Source organism: Euprymna scolopes, chromosome 3 (genome assembly GCF_053919585.1).
Source record: "Euprymna scolopes isolate OS-2025 chromosome 3, ASM5391958v1, whole genome shotgun sequence".
NCBI classification, from domain to species: Eukaryota; Metazoa; Mollusca; class Cephalopoda; order Sepiida; family Sepiolidae; genus Euprymna; species Euprymna scolopes.
The window spans coordinates 48,169,294-48,190,626 of NC_136484.1; the positions used below are offsets into that span (position 1 = coordinate 48,169,294).

General features: G+C 32.4%; 1 protein-coding gene across 3 annotated transcripts in view; it reads right to left on the bottom strand.

The window, feature by feature from the left end:
• Positions 1-21,333, bottom strand: part of LOC145254776 (uncharacterized) — a 96,476-nt gene that overhangs the window by 72,649 nt on the left and 2,494 nt on the right. For all 3 annotated transcript variants that reach the window (XM_080113553.1, XM_080113571.1, XM_080113561.1), the window contains exons 2-8: positions 16,231-16,342; positions 15,155-15,232; positions 4,956-5,011; positions 4,042-4,109; positions 3,544-3,671; positions 1,596-1,711; positions 1,400-1,470 (exon numbers count right to left, since the gene is read on the bottom strand). In XM_080113553.1, the coding sequence (XP_079969679.1) occupies positions 1,400-1,470; positions 1,596-1,711; positions 3,544-3,671; positions 4,042-4,109; positions 4,956-5,011; positions 15,155-15,232; positions 16,231-16,329 (616 nt within the window). In that variant the 5' untranslated portion in view covers positions 16,330-16,342. The remainder of the gene's footprint in view (positions 1-1,399; positions 1,471-1,595; positions 1,712-3,543; positions 3,672-4,041; positions 4,110-4,955; positions 5,012-15,154; positions 15,233-16,230; positions 16,343-21,333) is intronic.

Below are 21,333 nucleotides of genomic sequence, written 5' to 3' on the forward strand. Positions count from 1 at the left end.
TTGGGAAAAAAAAATATTTATATCTTTCGGGAGATAATTCAATAAAAGAATATATGTCATTACATAAATCAGTTTTGCAATAAAATCCGTAGGATGTCTTACAAAATGTTGAAAATTAAGTATCATAGAAATATTTTCACGTTTTCCTTTGAATAACAAAACATGGTATAAAATAATTTCATTGTTAAACTTGTTGCACACTGGTTTTTTTACTCCTTAAAAAAGAAAAAAAAAAAAAATGAATCTTTGTAAAGTTTAAGTGCACAGTATCATTTGTTAACTACATTCATTAAATAAAATAGTTTAAAATTATAACATATTTAAAAAAACAAATCTAAAAAGTTATGTTTTTTAAGCTGATAATAACTTATTCGGACTACTGTTCTCATCTTGCGTGTTATTCTCACCATGTTTCGGCCAATGTAATCCCTGACTCTCTTCCAGTATATCTCATCGAACTTTCTATTCAACTTGAGAATCTGCATTTTTATTTAATCCACAGAGTAGCATTTGCTCATTTTGTCAGTCTTGACCAAGTAAGAGTCTTAAATAATTCATAATTGTATTCTTTAGTATTGCCTGCAATGAGGATTGAACCTTCAACCTCCAGAAGAATGCCACTAAGAACTGATTTTTATGTAGCACTATTATGCCAAGGGTCCTTGAAGAAGGTCAAAGGTTATGTTGAAAAAACCTTAAGAGAATAACACTCAAGATGAAAACAGCAGTCAGAATAATCTGTTATCAATCCTCATCTCAAAAATTAGGAAACATAACTTGTCTCGCAAATTTCATTATATAGACACAGAGATGAGTTTGTTTGATTTGCACATACAAGTTGATCCCTGTTAGAATGATTAAACTATCATTTGAGCCAGTTTTGTTGACAAACATTGGTTTTGATTTAGAATTAAGCCTAATTAAAAAAAAATACAGAAAAATCTTCATAACATATATATACCTGTCACAACCCAAAGATGTCATATTCCAAAAATTAAAGAAATTGATCAGTTTTATTTTAATTAAAAAAATCAAATTTTAAGGGTAAACAAAAAGGGACTGCTTCGCATCACCATCTTGTAAAAAGAGGAAGGACAGATAAGTTCACAATAATTCTAACTCGCAAGATCAGTTTTGTAATGCTAATGATTTTACATTAAGCGATTTAAATCATTTAAAAATGATATCCTTTATAAAAATAAAACTACTTCATCAATTTACATAATTTTTGGAATATGACATTTTTTGTTCCGTGACAAGTCATAAGAATTTTCATGTAGTTTTCTTTTTTTTTATTAGGTTGAATTCTAAATAAGAACCCAAATCTTTTATATTGTTAGCTGAGTAATGTATAAGTAGCATAATAGTTTAGATATAAGTAGAAATGTCTTACACTCACCTGATTCTTCAAATTCTTCTTCTGATGACGTGTCATCGGCGTTGCATTCCTCTTGAACCTCTTTTAGAATTCTTTGAAAATTAAACAAAACCATTCAATAAAACAAAATTAAATATATATATAAATATATAAAACAACAATGTAAGATATCAATCATGCAGTTATATTGCTGAAATAGTCTAATATATTGGCTCACCTGCGACATCGTTTATTCACTAAATGTTCAATGCTTTGATCTGCAGGGGGTGGCGGATTGTAACAAAATTTTGGAAGCTCATCAGGAGGTAGTTGGGAAACCATTTCAAAAACACGCTACAAGAAAAAAATGAATTAAATTCAAATTTTTTTAATATTAAAACATCCTTCAATAAGAAAAGGCGAATATATAAAATATAATTGATCTCTTTATCATTTCTTTTTCATGGACAACTTTATTTCTAGAAAATAAATATTTGATCTGCAAGATTTATTTGGTAAATCATTGCAGCATGTTGTAAAGAATAATAAAATGTAATTAGATTTAATTTTTTTCTAGAAAATTCTTTTTCAGAGTCAGAATTATTGTCAAAAGGCTGATATAATTCTGTATCAATTTCTATGAATTACTTTTTTTGTTCGGTTTAATCAAAGAGAGATAACTCTGTATGCTTGTTTTCGTATTCAGTTTAACACGCATTTTCATATTCAGTTTAACACCTGTTTCCATATTCAGTTTAACACCTGCTTTCATATTTAATTTTACAACTGTTTCCATATTCAGTTTAACACCTGTTTTACACGCTTTTAAAAACTGACTTCCAAACTTATGTCTAGCTAGGGTGGAACTCCCTTCCAGGTTTCTGCTTTCACAACTGTACTGACATGCAGAAGTTCAAGTGTAATATGAACAGACATCTTGCTGCTCATCTACTTACACAGTATCCTTGCAACTTATGTCCCCGATAGTAGTCCCCTACATCAAAGTGGCACTGTGCCTTGTTTGTAAAAATGGAATAATAAAAAAAATTAAATAAGTAAATAAATTATTTTCTCTCAAATCCATCCTTATCACTTCCTCCCATGTTTTCATTGGCTTACTGCTGCCAACTGACTCTGCTAACTCAACTGTCCTACATCTACTAAGCCAAGAACTCTCATCTATTCTTTCAACCAATGACCATACCATTGAAGTCTCCTGTTCTGCACACATCTCCTTACATTATTCAGATTGAATCTCCATCTGATGTTATCAAATCTAAGTAATCTTTAAGACTCTCATTATGCTTTTAGTGTATTATTTCATATCATTTCTCTCCATACAAAATACATCCTGAACTCCCACTGGCCAGGTTTCTTTTCATACATTATCATACTGCATACATAGGTCTGATAGACTCTTCCCTTGATCGATGGTGGTAATGCTCTGCTGGTTAATAATGGCATATTCCACCCACTCTTAACTCTTGTAATCATACTAGCACCTACTCCAATAATATCACCAAGATTAAAAAAAAAAAAAAAAAAAAACTTTGGACAACCTCAATAGACTCGTCAACCAAATATAGTTTCCATGTTTGGATTCTCATCTGTTTCCATTATCTTACACTTTCTTCACACAAATTGGTTATAATCTCTTAACTGATATTTTATTTTAAAATAATATTTAATCACATTAAACAGAAAAAGCCTATAAATGAAGTTTAAAATTTGTTGAACAGAATAAAACTGAAACTGTTCAATCAGTTAAAACTTCTACTTAGTTAAGGATAACTTCCAATTGGAAGTTTAAGCACATAATATTTCAGGACCTTAAGCTAATAAAACTGTGGCAGCAAATTAAAATCTTTCCTATGTCACATGATTAAAGGAACTAATCAACAATCTACTTTTCCTAGGTGGTTAGTTAATTCTCCATTAATCATACTGTATCACTCCTTGCATCTTAATTAAAACTTCACTTTGAAATTATATTTCAAAGTACACATTAAACATTTTCAAGGATTTTATTTATTAAATATCTCCCAGAATATTTATTGCGTTGTTGAGGAAATAAAATATAAAAAAGAAAAATTTGAATAGATTAAATCTATTTAGAAATTGTAGTTCATAATAATAAATCTAATCTGAATTAAAAATTAAAAAATAAACAGAAATGTTCTGATTACCTGTCTGGACATAATAATTTCTTTTAGCAGTTTTGTATAATATCTCTGTTGTTGCATCTTGTAATCTCGAAACTTGAATTTCCGATATATGTGTGGATATTTGGAGATTTCTGAAGAAAAGGCACCCTCTGTAGAAAAGAAGAACAGAAAAGAAAAAGTGAGGATAAGCAAACAGGTTATTTTCCTAAAATGAAGTAAACGTTATTTACATTGTTTATATGTTTCAGACATCTCAGTTGTTAACGTTCACGCTTCACGACAGTCATACTCTCCGATCTTCTTCAAGTGTCTTTTATCAGTGTTCAGTTTAAAATTCATGAAAAAGTTATAACAAATCATATAAAAGAAAAATCTGAATTAAAAATTAAAAAATAAACAGAAATGTTCTGATTACCTGAAGCAACAGTACTCCATTTTAGGACATATCTGGTTCTTCTACAGGTAGACAATTATGTTGGACATTTCAAAATGAAATTACATCAAATGAAAAAAACTCACCTTTTAATTTTGTTTGGAATTTTTTTAGAGGGTTGCCAAACTTGAAATTGTCTCCATCTAATAACCGCCTGTCAAAAAATTGAAATTATATTTGATCATTAAAAATTTTATAAGAAAAAAACAAATATTTTTTAAAATTAAAAAAAGTTTGGGCAGGTAAGTAGAAAGGATTGAACCCGAAGCCTTGAGGCGAAGTTGGAAAATAAAGTGTGAAAAAAAAACGTGTGCCGCTAACCACTGGGCCAGCAAAAAGTAGCAGAGGAAAGATGTTTGAATTTATTTAAGTATTAAGAATTGGCAGTTGCCCATATTTGAAGACTTAATGAGGTCAACTTTGACTGCGGGGCAGTTTTTTTTGTTTTATTATACGAAAAAGCCAAATCCACACGCGGCGATTGAAAAATGTTGAATATTTAGCTTTTCAAAGTCGGGCAAATTAAATACACACGCGACCCCCGTTGTTATCTTGTAGATATTATCATTTAGACATGATATGAAAAGTTTTAAGAAGGAGCAACTCCTCTGTGAGAAGGCAGAGGAAAAAACCCTTTTTTCGGACATAGACGAAAACGCACGCACACATGCACACACACAAACATGTTCGCTTTTATATATTAGATAACAACAGTTCTATTTATTAATATTTTCTATATTGTCAATAAAAGCTTAGCCTTTCCAATCCTCTGGTGTCCATTTACTTCTGTGAATTACGATACTTGGTATACTCAAATTTCCCAGCTAACACCGAGACATGGTTCCCGCTTGTTTAAAAAAAGGTTTTTTCTTCATGAAGGTACGATTATAAAGAATCACACAATTCTATATTTAAACTACAAATAACCAAAGAAAATGATTAAAACTTTATCTATTTATGGAGTAAATAGTTTATAAAGAAAAACGTTTACAAAACTTACTTAACAGTTGTCTGTTTTTGTACAGAGTCATCAGCAGGAAATGTTGGCAGGAATTTCTGAAAAATATACAATTTGAATAGATTACATTGAACACTATTAATTTTTTTTAATTAGTAATTTCATCCGAGTTATTACTGTAAAATATTTTGGGTAGTGATTTTTTTTTTTTTTTTACTTGAGAATCACCACTTATTAAGGCCCGAAGGCCACTCATGGATGGATAAGGGCTAATGAATGTAAGGTGGTAGTAATCATTAATGGTGTAAATTGGATAGAATTTGATTATTTATGGGGACGACTCAACAAGAACTTGTTTACATTGGATTTGAAGGCTACTATGTTGTATTCAACTGGGAAGCAAGCCAGTAGAACAGTGTTCCACAAGCAGGCAATTCTAGAAAAGAAGCTTTGTTTATGGAATCTGCATTTAGATTTAGGCAAAGTTAGAAAGTGGGGGAAATTGTATCCAATGGTTGTAGCTAGTTGAGTGTTTTTGTGAAAGTTTGACAAGGGGGAATGATAGATTGGAGTTCAGTTCAGCACCTTCCATGTAGATAACGATAGATGTGCTTATTTAAGGATTATGTTTTTATTAAAAAAATATAACATCCCCATTCCCACTGGTTTTGGAATGCTTTGGAAAATGGCACCCAGAAGTTGATCATTCGAAACTGGAGAAAATATTCTTGCTAGAAAAAATTATGGAGCAATACACATGAAAAAATTGAAATTGCTAAAAATATCACAATAATGGTATACATAGAAAGAGCTTGATGATCTAAAAAAGAATCATTTAAAATAAATTTTAATTTGACCAAAAATAAGGCAATTATGACTATTTTTGTGTCTCACACATTTGGATATTTTTCTTCTTTAAGACCACATGCAATTTGATCACATTTTTACACTACTTTTTCAATAAAAATGTTATAACTTTGTAAAATTACAAGATTAAGCCATGAGATTTGCCATGTAAATGTATTGAAAATCTCCAGAAAATAATGGTTTTTAAGTAATCTGCATTAAATGCACATAAATATGTTACAATACCATAAAAATTCCATGTATGCATTAAAAAAAAAAAAAGACCGATTTTTCGGGGTTGGACTTGTCACTTAGATTTAAGGTGGTACAACAGAAGGGAGGCACTTTTAAGAGGTGGGCTTGTCACTTGGACTTAAATTTAGTGATAGTGTAATATATATATATCTTATCATGAATTCCATTATTATTAATGCAAATAGACAATAATAACACATTCATGAGTTCGTAATAAAAAAAAATAATAATAAGACATTCATGAAATACAATGTACATTAAAACACGTAGGCCCTGGGTTCGGTACACCTTGCTGAAATAAAAATATGGGGAGACTCTTTCAAAACCAGAAATATACAATAGACGACGAACAGCGTATGAAAATAACGGAAAACATGACACGCAATGGTAATAATTTCGAAATTAAATTTTATTATAAAACAATGAACTATGTTAGGGGAGGAATAATGTAATTAAGTGAAAATAAGAAAAGAACAAATTATAAAGATGGGGAGGGGTAGCTTAATATACTATTCGAAGGATGCCAACGAGAAATACATCAATACAAAAAAAATATATCAGTTCGAACGAAACAATGGCAATATGAACTCGTTGACTTAAATATATGAGAGAGAGGTAACTCACGGTTTGTTTTGTTTTGTTTTTTTATGTTTCTTTTCTCCTTTGTTTTTCTTTTAACTTTTAAAGTGAACTTTAACCTTCATTTTATTCGCTTCGGGAAATAGTTCACAGCATGTGGTGTTTCTTTATCGTATCCATCCAATATTTTGGGTTTTTCTCGAAATATCACGTCTCCTGTGTTCGTGAAATTAACACTCGGTATTCCGACGATGCCAGCTTGTTCTCCCAAGCATTATTTCTTTTCTCTTGCCGTTGACATGGGGTTCCTCCCAGGCATTACTTTGTTTCTTTCGCTGTTGGTGGAGGGGGGGTATCCACATCTTCGTTTGCCTGTCACTGGGTGGCGCGGTGGAAAATTTTCCACCTGCGCACACTTTGGCGTGCCGGCCAAAAGTTTTCCTCCTGTACCAAAAAGTCTTTCTTCCTCTTTTTTTCTCTCTCTCTCTCTCCTTCTTCTCAGTACGTTTCTTAGCCCTTTCTTTCTTTTATTCTTCGTTGCCTAGCAACCCCACGGGTCGATGGGTTTCTGGTCAAATGACCCGGCCATCTCGCTAGCTTGCGTGTCAAAAGGCTTTTCTCACCTCTCTCTCCTTCTCCCACTGTCTCTTTCTCTTTCTTTAAAACTATGTTCATTTGCCTTTGATAAAATAATAAAATAACAAAAAAAACAATATATTTCTCGTTGGCCCGAAATTAAATTTTTCAATTTTCAATCACTTATGTAATCCATTTATGGGTTACGTCACAATATATATATATATATATATATATATATATATATATATATATATATATGAATATAAAGGAAAAACCTAAAAGAGTAAAAACAAAAATAAAATCAATGTTTCATCCCTATTTCAGGGGACATCATCAGGATTTCTAGGCGAGGATGTACAGGAAGACGGTCATATATCACATGCGAAAGAGCAGTTCTCTTTCTGTTCTGGAGAGAGAAAAAAAAAAAAAAGAACAGAAAGAGAACTGAACTTCTCTTTCACATGTGATATGACCGTCTTCCTGTACATCCTCGCCTAGAAATCCTGATGATGTCCCCTGAAATAGGGACGAAACGTTGATTTTATTTTTGTTTTTACTCTTTTAGGTTTTTCCTTTTTATTCACATGTCTAAAGCATCGTTTATATCTTGCTTGATTTTATTCATATATATATATATATATATATATATACTAATTATTTGGATTCATCTGACTACACAATGTTTCGGTTGATGTAACCTCCGACCTTCTCCAGGTGTATCTTGTCAAACTCAGGAATTTGGATGGAATTTCGAGCGAAACTCTTTATTTACTTCACGGAGGTAGCATGCTCTTGTTCCGTTAGCCATGACTGCACAGAGGTCCTAAGTAATTCGCAATTGTATTTTTTGGTTGCCCACACTGAGGATTGAACCTTCAACCTTGTGAACCTGTGACATAGTGATTAGAGTACTTGGAAAAATCAATTGTAAAAAATGATATTTTCCTGAAGGTTGAAAGTTCAATCCTCAGTGTAGGTGACTGAAAAATACAATTGCGAATTACTTAGGACCTCTATCTAGTTATGGCTGATGGAACAAGAGCACACTTCCCCTGTGAAGTAAATAAAGAGTTCCACTCAAAATTCTGTCCAAATTTCCAAGTTCGACAAGATACACCTGAAGAAGGTCGGAGGTTACATCGACCAAAACATTGTGAAAAATCACTCAAGATGAGAACGGTAGTCCGATAAATCCAAATAATACAAATAACCAATCCTCATCTCAAAAATTCAGAAACGTTGTATATACTAACTTTTCAAATTGAAAAATATCAAGAAAGTTGCTGTAAAAGGCAAGAATGATCAGAAAATAAAGCTCCATTATGCATTAAATTTATATACGAAAATGATCCACCCTCTACTCTAAATTCTCTCTAAATTCTAAATTATTTTTGTTGTCATTTTTTTTTTTTCCATTCAAAGTTTTTTTTAGGGTATTCACACATAATCACCTAAAAGAGTAAAATCTTATTAATTTTTTTAATTGGCAGCTATAAATTCGTTTCTTACTACAATTAAAGTTCAAAAGTTAAATATATTTGAAAACCAATATTTCTTGAAGGAAATTTCATAAAAGAATCACAAACTGCATTAATTTTAAACAAAAAAGTTTTTTTTTTTTTTTTTTTTTTAAATAAACATAATTCACAAAACTCTTTGACTTTAACTCTTTAACTAAACCGACAATAGCTGACAGCTGCTGCTGTAGTCAAATTGTTTACTTTTGCTGAAAACGGGTTACAATTTGGGGGGGAGGGGGGAAGTTCCTATTTATAAAACGATAGTACCAAAAGAGCAATAAACACAGAATTATAATTATTAAAATTATAAATAATAAAAACATTAATTTATTCATTATATGGGGTACAAAAATAATTAGGAAAAAAAAAATGTTAGAAACACATTGTGTTAAAGATTTATCTTTAAGACAACAAAAAAACAAAAAAAAAACAAATACATAAATTTATTCCATACCCCCACGATAAGTGAGAGTGATGTTTTTTCTAATTGTTTTTCAAATATCATGATGAAGTTTTTCATAGGGAAGTGGTCCCGAGCTTCTAAATACTGGAGGGGATCAAAAAAAAAAAAAAATGATGCAAAATGACCGTTTCATAGCATTTTCAAATATATGATGTAGGTTATTTATTAAAGCATGATAAAGGATATTCACTTCTGAACAAAAAGGTGGTATTTTGAAAACTTAAAGTGCTTTGGTTTCTGAAATGACTATTTTAGTAGAACTACCCTGAAATCTTTAAATGTTCAAAGCATTTTTATGGTCCGTGGATATTACTAAATAATGTTTACTCCATAAGATGCCCCTGCTGGGATATATCTTTAATATCTGATGTACATTCTCGTCTTGAGGTTACACACTTTCTTTCCCTTCATGTTGACCATTATTTCAAGAAACAATTTAGATTTTGGCCTGATGTTATTGAAAACATATTTTCAGTGTCCATATAAGTCAGCCTGATTTAGAGGCCTGTCGGAAGTCTGGAATTTTTACAGAAGGTTGAAATTTTATTATTTTCAAATAACTTCCTATTTCTGATGTATAGGGTCTGAATTTGGAGTTGAAAATTTTTACAGGAGCTTGGAGTCATAGTATAAGTTATAGTCAGCTAACATACTTCCTGATTTTCTGCAGAGCGCTACCGGAAGCAGTGACAAGGCAAATCACTTCCTTCACTTTTATTATTCTTCAGTATTTCTATTGTGAAGAAATTTATTGAAATAAGATATAAGAAAAGGACATAATTAAAAAGTATGCAATAAAAATTAACAAAATTATATGGATAACAATAATATAGTTAGTATTTATTTGCACTTTTAATAACGAAATTAAAAAGATAAAAGATTTTATTTTATTTGAAATTTTATAAGAAATATGTTTATGAAATTATAAAAATAAAAAAAAAATTTTTAATTTAAAAAAAAGTTTTTTTATTTGAATTTATATAATGAATATATGTTTATGAAGGTACTAATAGTTCAGCCTGGTTTTGCTCGGGCCCAATGTACTGTTCATAAATTTATGTACATATGTATATTTATATTAAAACGTTTGACTCATGTCCAGATAACCTACATCTAAAATTACAAGTGCTTAGACACAAAATTGGAGGAGTTTGGTAGAATTTGCAAAGGTCAACTCTTTCAAGTTTTACCTCTTGGCAGCCAAATTTTCACCCAAAAACTGATTAAAAAGCTTGCTGCATGTAAAATTTCAAATGTTTAGACCAAAAATTGGCTGAGTAATTTGGTAGAGACCGCGGAGGTCAATTTTTAAAAAATTTTGACCCCTTAACATTTATTGTTTTGGGCTCAAATCAAATTAAAAAGTTTGATCTATGTCCAAGTAACCTACATTTAAAATTTCTAATGTTTAGACCAAAAATTGATGGAGGAGTTTGGTAGAGTTTTCAAAGGTCTAATTGTTGAACTGTGACTCCTTGATAGCCAAATTTCTGGACAAAAACTGATTAAAAAGACTTTCCCAAATTTCATTACTCCTTATGTCAAATCTCGAGTTTCTAGACAGAAAATTGACAGTTATTTGGTAGGAAAATGTACACAGACAGACATTTTCACTTTTATATATACTAGCATGGGTGCCTGGCGTTGCCCGTTGTTTGGAGGTGTATGTTAAGCACAAAAAAAAAAGTGGTAGTAGGAAGGCAGGCTCAAACCCATACCGCAAAGGAGGAAAAGAACGGGAAAAAACCTGACGTCTTTGCTGTTGCGACCACCGCCAAACCGGAAGTGACGTAGGTTTAAATTAAGGCTAGACAATCGAAAGGAGAGGATGACTTTCGAAAATATCGGCGAAGATATTAATGTTTTTAGCCAATTTTTCGATATTTATCGTCTGAATGGTCGAACTTCAAAACGATACTGATCTTGTAAAAATCTGTTGCCTCTGTTGAAAACCTTGGCAGACATGCAAACATATATACATACATACATTTATATATTGGTAACTCAAATTTTCGACCCAAACCGATTAAAAAGCTTGCCCTATCTCTGAATACCCTTTATGTCAAATTTCAAATGTTTACACCAGAAATTGTCTGAGTAATTTGATAGAGACCAAAGCGGTCAAGTTTTTTTAACTTTGACCCCTATTATGACCCCTTAACATTTATTGCTTTGGGGTCAAATCAAGTTAAGTTAGATCCATGTCCAAGGAACCTATATCTAAAATTTCAAGTATTTACACCCAAAATTGGCAGAGGAGTTTGATAGAGTTCTCAATGGTCAAATCGTTGAACTTTGACCTCTTAACAGCCAAATTTCTGGCCGAAAACGGATTACAAAGATTTTCCCAAATCTGAAAACCCTGTATATCAAATTTCGAACAAAAGAATAAGCGAAGTAATCACCGTTTAAATATTATAAAAAAATATGTTAAAACTTTTAAAAAATCGATAAAAAAAAAAACTAATGTAAGGCAAACGAACAATGTTAAAATTTCTTAAAATCGGAAAAACAAAAACAAAAAAGAAAATGCGAATGTGATGGAAAAAAAACAGAAAAACGAACGTTAAAACTTCTTTAAAAAATCTGAAAAATAAAAACAAAAAAAAACATAGAACATAGCTTAAATAACCCTGTTTCAATATTAATCCTTTAAAAATCGAAAAAAAAAAAAAAAAAAAAGAAGGCATCTCACACCACAATTCGAACTCACAACCTTTAGATAAAGTGTGCAAAACACCTGACACGTTCCCCGCTCAGCCAGCAATACAGAGTAGCTTAAACACGTTTGAATTTATTTAAAAGTATTAAAAACAGAATTAACACGTGTCCGCAATAAAAGTTAACTCTGCTGCTTCTATTTGACCCCATTAATGAGGTCAAATAGAAGTAGCGAAGTTAACTTTTGCTGCGGGACAGCTTTTGGGTTTGTTTACCCATGTTTCTCCAAGATGTTGAGGAGGGGGAAACCAGCTCCCCATTGTCCAGATTGAATAGCAATTTTCTGATATAAGGAGTTTGGCCTCACATTGATCAAAGCTGATTGCTTCTGGACATTCCCCAGTGCAGTAGCCGGGAACACTGGGCTTTGAATTAGTTTTGGTTTTATACAAAAAGTCTGAACGAATACAAGACAGGCTGAAATAGCAATAATTTTGTAAAAATTGCCATAAATAAATCTAGAGGCAACGTGCATTCGCAAATCTTCGATATTATGATCTGGGAGCTATATAAACATTTCTAAGCGATAGTACCCCCTCCCCCCACTGGAACGTCGGCAGAAAAAGCCTTTTCGAGACACAAAAAATGCGCGGGTGCATTTGCCTTTATATATATATATATCCTCTCCACGTATTTTGGCATTGTTTTTTTTTTTTTTTTACATAGGAATCACCACTTACTAAGGCGAAGAGGCCACTCGAGGATAAGGGTTAAAGAGTGTACAGTAGAAATTGGACAATATAGTAATCGTTAGTAATGCTAATTCAGTAAATTTGTTAACTTAAGTGGAACGGCTCATCAAGAACTTGTTTACTTTAGACTTGAAGACAACTATATTGTAGTCAGCTGAAAAGCAGGAAAACGGAAGACAATTCCACAGGCGTGCAGTTCTAAGAAAGAAGCTTTGTTCATGGAATCTACGTTTAGGTTTAGGCACAGATAAAGAGTGGGAAAAATTATTGATATTGTTTTCAACTAGACGAGTGTTTCTTGTGAAAGTTTGGCAAGGGGGGACCATAGACTGAAGCTCAGTTGAACACTTTCCATGAAAATAACAATACAACAGAGACAAACTCGCAACATCTCTTCTGTGAGATAGAGGTTGCAGGGAAGAGAAAAGGATATCTCCTATGAGGCTACGAAGTCTATTTTGAACTCTATCAAGGCAGGACAAATCCTTTCTAGCAGCTCCTGCCCAGATGTGGCAACAGTATTCCATCCTTGGACATACCTGGCTCTTATATAGATAGAGAATTGCATCAGTAGTGAGATATCTACTGGATCTCACCATTTTTCCAGCGGCCTTGGCAATAGATTTGATGTACGTGTTCCATTTAAGATCAGGAGTAAAGATCAAGCCCAGAAGCTTGTCAAAACTTGAGGTCTCCTCAAGACGAGAGCCATTCATTTCAACTGATACCAGATGTGGATCAGAACGTTGATGATGTAAAAAGAGAAGCTTGGTTTTAGATGCATTAAAAGTAACCAGCCACTCCTTTCCCCATTGTACCACGTGCTCAAGATCAGAGGAGAGAGAATCAGAGAGAACTTGGTCGTTTACTGACTCAGATGTGTTGCCATAGATGGTAGTGTCATCAGCATAAATGTCTACAAATGATGTAAGGATGTGATTTGGAAGATCATTAATGTAGATCAGGAAAAGAGTTGGGCCCAGGATGGACCCATGAGGGACTCCAGCATTAATACTGCAAGCTTCTGATTTTTACCCATCAACTACTACTCTTATGAACCTGTCAGAAAGAAATGATTTAATAATTGAGAAGACATTTCCAGCTATACCATAGCTAGAGATCTTGTGAAGTAAACCATCATGCCATACCCTATCAAAGGCCTTAGATATGTCAAGAGCAATTGCCATAGAAAGGTTGCCTCCGTCAAGAGATTCACTAATCCTATGAGATATAACTGTAAGCATATCTGCTGTAGATCTAGCAGAATGGAAACCATATTGCGTGTCACTAACAAGGTTATTTTTGTTGAGATGGTTGATTACTTCTCTATTTAACACAGATTCCAGCAACTTACTCATGATGCACAGGAGACTTATTGGCCTGTACTGAGAGAAGGATGAGCGATCACCAGAATTCTTAAATACAGGGCATACTGATGAGATTTTCCAGGGTGATGGGAAGCAATTTTCCTTAAGACAACGTTTAAACAGTTTTGTAAGTATGGCCGCTAGTTTATTTAGATAGTTTAGTTGTTTCCAGTTGTCTTGAACTTCTCCTTGCCATTGGACTCAAGCAGTGCTGATTTAGGAGAGGTGTGGTTGGAGATTACGCAACCATTGTCTCACAATTACATGCCGCCCCTACAGTGGGTATCCTTTGTCTTTTGAAACTGAATGGAGGCATTAAGATTATATATATATATATATATATATATATATATATATATATATACACACACACACACACACACACACACACACACACACACAGTATATATGCATGTAGTTCTCTGGGCAGATACGTAAAATTAATGTTTTTGGCTGCTTTACATTCTGAAATTTTATTTAGATGATATATATCTTTAAAATAGGTTTTTGACCTCACCTTGAGGCAGTTGCTGGTTTAGCCGCACTGAAGAGCTGTGATACAGTGACAATCTGTGTATGACTAACATATATATAACAAATAAATGACAGAAGTCTATATTTCAAATTTCAAGATGTTGACCATCTTACAATTTATTCCTTTAAGTACGTTGACATGCACAATTCTTAACAGCACCTGTTTCGTAGTGTAAAATCATTCATTTAATTATTATATCTCTCAGTGAATTTATTCAATCAACAGATTTATTTATTATGCTCTCTGTAATTATACTGAGTTTCATGAATTAAAGGACTGGTACAAATAAAAGGTGAAATAAAGCTCTGAATGTCATAACTCAGTAAGTGCCACAAACAAAAAAAAAACAGAGAAAAATGCTGCTAAAGTTTAGTTTGGTGGGTATATAGTGCATTAGTCGATTTCTATCCATGTTCTGGTCTGAATTCGACCATAACTACTCTTGTACATGTTAGAAGAGGCTATGGGGAATAAAATGATATACTAACTTGATATTTTGCCATGATGGCGCTTACCGAGTTATGGCATTCAGCACCTCAAATATCATTCAAAAAACATATTTCCAATATATATATATATATATATATATATACATGAGAATGTTTGATTACCAGAAGCTTAAGTTATCTATGAGTGAAATTTATAAGCAACAATAAATGGAATGATAAATAAAATTTTTCTCACCATCAGATAATGACGTTGGGAAGGAGTTAATACTTCTTCCCAGGTTTCAGAATTGATTACTTCATTGAAGATAGATGTCTGCAAAATAGGAAAAATAATATGTTTACATAAATTTTACTAAAGCTGCCAAGATTTATCCTTACACATTCAAAAAAAATGTCACTTTTGAATGGAATTTTATATATAAAGTAAAGTCAGACCACTCCACATACTTTTGTGATTAATAGATGTTTGAACTACAAGCTACATAAAACAATCTGTTTCATCTATTATGTAAAGGGTAAATGTCTGTTTTTATGTCTAGCTAAAACTTGAAAATACACAACGAACCCCCACAAAGTTGGCCTTTTTTATTTATTTATTTTTTTTTTTTTAAACAAGCATTACCCTCACTACTCAGGATGCATAATATCTAAAATTAAAAAAAAAATAGAGATTTATTATTTGGGGGTTAATAGCCATTTATATCATTTGATCTTTGGTTCTTCTTATTAATAAAAATTTTTTTGCTAATTGTCTTCCAAAACTAGAGTTCTGCAAAAAAAAAAAAAAAAGAAATTGGAGAGTTCTAATTGTAACAAAAGGGAGGTAAATATTTTCTGAAAACTGAAGATCTTTGGCCAATTTAGCAAAATCTTAATTTTCGCTAATGCATTTCTATTAGCAACTCATGTGATGATGTATGGAAGTGAGGGTTGAAGACATGCATTGCATGAAGAGAAATGATATTAGAATGGTACGATGCATGTGTAATGTGAGTCTGTGTAATGTGAGACAGCTTAGATCTGATGACCCCGAGAAGATTGAATCTGAATGGTATAGGGAGATGTGTAGAACAGGAGTCTTCATTTGTCTGGTTACATTAAAAATGGTTGAGAATAATTGGGTGATCAGATGTAGAAAAGGGTCAATTAGCAAGGAAAGACAAGGAAAATATGGGACAAAGTGATGATGGATTTGAGAACAGAAGGAATAAATAAAGACCTGCTCAGGATGGGTAAGTTTTCGAAATAATTGCAGCTATCCAACACATGTCACCATGGGAAATGTTAAACTGTATATGATGATAAGTTTACCTGTTCTATCAAGTTATCAGGAAGCAGGAGTTCATCTTTTCCTATAATGCATCGTTCAAGTCGTCCAATTCTGCTAGTTGATTGAACTGTACCATCCATTCTTTCCAATTAACTGTAAAGAAATTTGATAACAAATTTAAACAATTTTGTGAGTTTTTTTTTTTAAATTAAAAACAAAATCAGTATTTTGTTTGAACAATTAAATTTTACACATAAGTATATATTAGCGGGGGGGGGGGGGTCGTAAAATGTGCTTAAATATGACATTTTAATTTGTCCAGATTTTGTATATATTATTATAGAGTCATGATTTCAAAAGTAAAAATAAAAGTAGTTGGGTGCCATCAGCTAGAATCGAAACCAAAAGCAAAACTGTAGCATTCGAAGCTGGTGGCGTTGCCACTGTATCAACGTGACACGTATATGAACTGATTAAAAATTAAAAATAAACTAACATGAATGTACAAAATGTATAACGTTTTTTTTTCAATTTTGACCCATTTTTGACTCTTTAAAAACTATTAACCCATAAAAAAGACAATCATTGGAGGTTCCTAGCGTAGCTCTGTGACTTTTAGTTTCGGAAGAGATAGAGTTTGAAATATGGAGACAGATCGCTTTTTATATATATATATTTTTATATACATTTTATTTATTTTTTACATAAATATTTAAGTATTGAAGCTTACTGAATTGAGGATCTGGCTAAAGTGAAAACAACATTGCCTAATGATGTCTCTAGTTATTTATAACTAGTTGACTGAAACATATTCATAACTGTGTAGCAATACCTAAATGTTTATGTAAAAAATGAATAAAAAGAATATCTTCCTCTACTTTGGTATTAACCACTCTTTTATAAACTGTGTTAAACTCATTGGATGTTTTCACCTTTGAACAGTATTAACTTGGAATAAAATTAATTATAGCTATATAATTATAAATCTGTGGAACTTGCTTGTTTTCTTGCATCTTATTTTCGACAAATGGGCGATTCCATCTTTTAAAAAGGTTTGGTTTAGTTTGGTTGTTTTTGTTTAACGGCATACCAACCCTTTTCAGGTTCTTTAATGCCAAATCCAGTAGTTTAAAAAAAGGTCTTTGTTTTCAAATATTTATTCATACGGTTTAATTGAGTTGTTTTGTAGGGAAAAAAAATCTTTCTTTTTTTTTTTAATTTTAAATTTTTGTAAAAAGTTTTGTTACTCTCAAAAAGGAAACTCAAATTCATGGAAATTGTTTTTTTTGGAGTATTCAGTTGAACAGTAAATTTAATTATAAATTTCAACTTACAGTTTTAATTTCTTTTCTCACATATATGTATATGTATATGAGGGAGGACAGTTGTATGTTTTGATTTCAATTGTAGCTGATGACACCCAAATCATATATATATATTTTTTAGTTTTGAGCTCACTACTACATATTATGTTTAATATAATAATTGATAGAGAATTGTCTCTATAATAATAAATATGTAATCTGCATGAATTAAAATATCATATTTAAGAATATATTACGATTTGAAAATAAATAATTTATTAAAAAAATTAATTAGCTTTGAAACACATGGAGGACTAAGGTAATATAAAGATGAACAATTAGCCGAAATTTAAAAAAATAGGAATAGGAAAATAGGGCAATCCATAAATTCCATGGTCATCGGAAAATGATTAAACAAAAACATAAGAGGAAGGTAGATTCAACTGCTTGGTATTGTAAATAACAAGACCGAAATCTGTTCAGATATGTATTAATTTAGTGTTTTTTTAAACCGTCTGATGAGATGCTATTCTGGAATATTTTTGAATAACATAAGGTTTGAAATTGTTCAAATGTTGTTGAAACAATTGTAACATTCACGAAAAATACACATGATGCTCAAAATTTTTTTCTTGTTGTCTTGGTCTTGAAAACTTTATATATATATATATATATATATATATATATATATATATATATATATATATATATATATATATAATTAGCACCCCAGTGTTGCCCAGTCGTACAATATGCTTAAACATGATATTTTAATTTATGCAGATTGTATATGTACTATTATAGAATCAATCCTCTATTGATTATAATATATTACGAGGAATAATTTGCTCAATGAACTAATTTCGCTAAAAAAAGTAAAAAAAATTAAAAAAATTATGATAATGTCATTCATCAAATTCCATCTGTGTTTGTTTACAATATCACGTTAGCTGATATTTGGGCTTGTTGATAAATGCCCTGGAAAAATTACTTCTGATTAATGCTTAGTTTTAAAATATACAAACGAAGAAATGATTTGCGGCAATTGGATATAACTGACGGAGAACGGGCACTATTCTTGGACACCTACATGCGATACAAAAAGGTATGCGGATTGGAAAACCCAGCCGTAATCCGGAACAAACCATGGGAGACCTGTACACTGGAAACAAACAGGTTACTGTTTGAACTTGAATGGCTGGAAAGGCTCAACTCTACCTTAGAGAATTACCTTCTTCATTAGATACAATTGGTGGCCGTGTGAGGATTGCACAAAGAAGTCCACCAACAGAAATTCCACTCCATAAAACAGAATGAGCGTTAGTTGGTAACTTATTGCCAGCAGCTAGTTAACTATTCAGACGATATGGTTGCCAGGCAGATGATAGTGGGATTGCAGAGTACTGAGCACCAAAGAAGGATACTGGCAAATGTAGCTTCGCTTACTACATGAGAACAGACGTTCTCATGGTTGGTCTCTATTTTAACAATGCCGCACACCCTCTGGTGCTATCTGGTGTACAAAGGTCAAACTACAAACAACACAACCAGGAGACAAAGGCTCCTTTAACTTCATGATATATTTAACATTGCAATGGTTGTGGTAAGACGTTACACTGAGGAGGATCAATGAATTGAAAAGATTGTCCAACAGTTGGACTCAACAGTTGGAATCAAGTACCACTTTTGCAGGGTGGTGGGGCATCTAAAAAAGGCATTCCATAAATTTAAGGAGTCCAGAACAGAAGCCATAAGCAAAGTGTTCAGAAGTGGGGAGTCGTTTATGTTTATGAATGTACCTCAGATAAATTCTCTGTTCGCAGACACGATAAGCGACAGCAGATGAACGTGCCTCACCTTTAGTGGGATGGGAAGCAATTTCAGGTGTGTGCCCTAGAATTACCTCCCTCAGTTACAGCAGAGATAACTATGATGCCCAAGAGTCATGTGACCTCCGAACGGGTGCCAAAGAAACCCATAAATGCACTCACCTATTCCATCCATAGATGCATTTCGACCCATTCTTCCAAGCCCTGTTCTTTTCAGTCTTCCACCCTTTGTTCACCACTTTCATTTCAGCAGTTACCACAATACCACATTTACTCTACACACTGCCGACATAGGATATCACCAATAGTTTAAAATGTATTTTATTTAAACAGTTACAAAAAATTATACACTCTCATTCTTATTCAATGGCCATGGGTATTTCTACACTTTCCATTGCAGCTAGGTTAGTTATGAAGTCAGTTTAACATGAGGGTAAAATTCAGCTCCCCTGAGGAGGACACTTTAGATGGTTTAAAGGATTGCTATGAGCAGACCCATCATCATTCCTCAGTAGGAGGCACCTCAGACAGCCAATAATAAATTGATCTCTCCTCCAGAAGGCAATGCTTAGGAGAGTGCCCTCTGAGGATCAAGCAGAATCATGCCTCATTTCGATCAAGGAATCCAGACTCTGAACAAGCCAGATCCTAGTGTTGGAATGTGGTAGGTAAGAGCCAGCATTTATTTTCTTCCCACTGCAGTAATATATGGCATAATCACATTGACACACTGGTTCTTGTTATACTGCCAAAGTTAAATACTGTTGAACCTGGTCAGTACCAGATGGGTGACCATTTGGGAGTAATAGGTGCTCTATATTGAAGGACATTCACACCTCACTACAAAAACATAATGTCGTCATCTCCTCTAACTGGGATATATATGCAGCTGGAGAACACTTATGAATGTGATATTCCCTAAACACTTCCTTAGGGGTATGTTCATCTAACTTGCCTATGATTAATACCACTGGCTAACTGCAGTGAGGTGTAGCAGAAAGCCAGAAAATGACAAAAACTATCTCCCCCCCCCAACGAGGTATCCTGGTTGGCTACAAAAATAGCCAAAAATTGACTTGTTGGGATTCTCTGATAGGAGTGTCTCGCACATTGGCAATAAACTAATCCTTCCTTCAGGAAGGGGAGAGATAATGGTTGGGAGGGTACACAATGTAGGATTGAGGCAAATCATAGCGTATACGGACAAAGAAGAGTATCTGATGACTAGTAAAATAGTTCCTAGGTTGCTAGAATGGTGTTAAGGTGAACCGCGGTTCATATGACAATAGACAAAAAAAAACACTGAGCCAGGAACTTGCCTGTCTCCATAGAGAAATGCGCCATTTGGCCGATTCAAAAAAATTTTTTTTAAATAACGTATTCTTTCATTGTTAGCGAAAACAATACCACAGAGGATACGAAAAAATCCTAATATATGAGTTTGTTTAATTAACCGACATAAAAAAAACCAAAAAAAAAAAACCCCTTTTTCTTTAGTCCATTACATTCTTATTTACACAAAATAATAAACACAGCTATACAAATGGACTTTATATATTAGTTTTTAAATTATAAACAAAAACATGGGTCCACTTTGCTAAAAATATAAACAAATACAAAGTAATATAAGATTTAAGAGAAAAATACGTTTTAAATTCATGAGCTGGCAACATTAGTTTTCTTTTAATTAAAAAAAAAATACTCACAATTTAAGAAAAGGACTTTTAAAAAATTCTCACAAAACACGTGCGAATTATTGTTTGTTTTGTTGTATGTTTCGTTTTTCTAGTTTCTGAGATAAATCACATTTACAATGATTATCAAATATATTTTATTAAAATAATTTTAATGATTATGAAAAGAGATTTTTTGTTTTTGCATAAAAACTACATTTTTTTTTTTACAAGTATGCATAAAGAAAGAATCACTTCCACTTTTTTTAAGTAATAAATTTACATAGTTTCAGTAATAAATAGGAATACAATTAATTTCTATTTTCAGTCACCTAAAT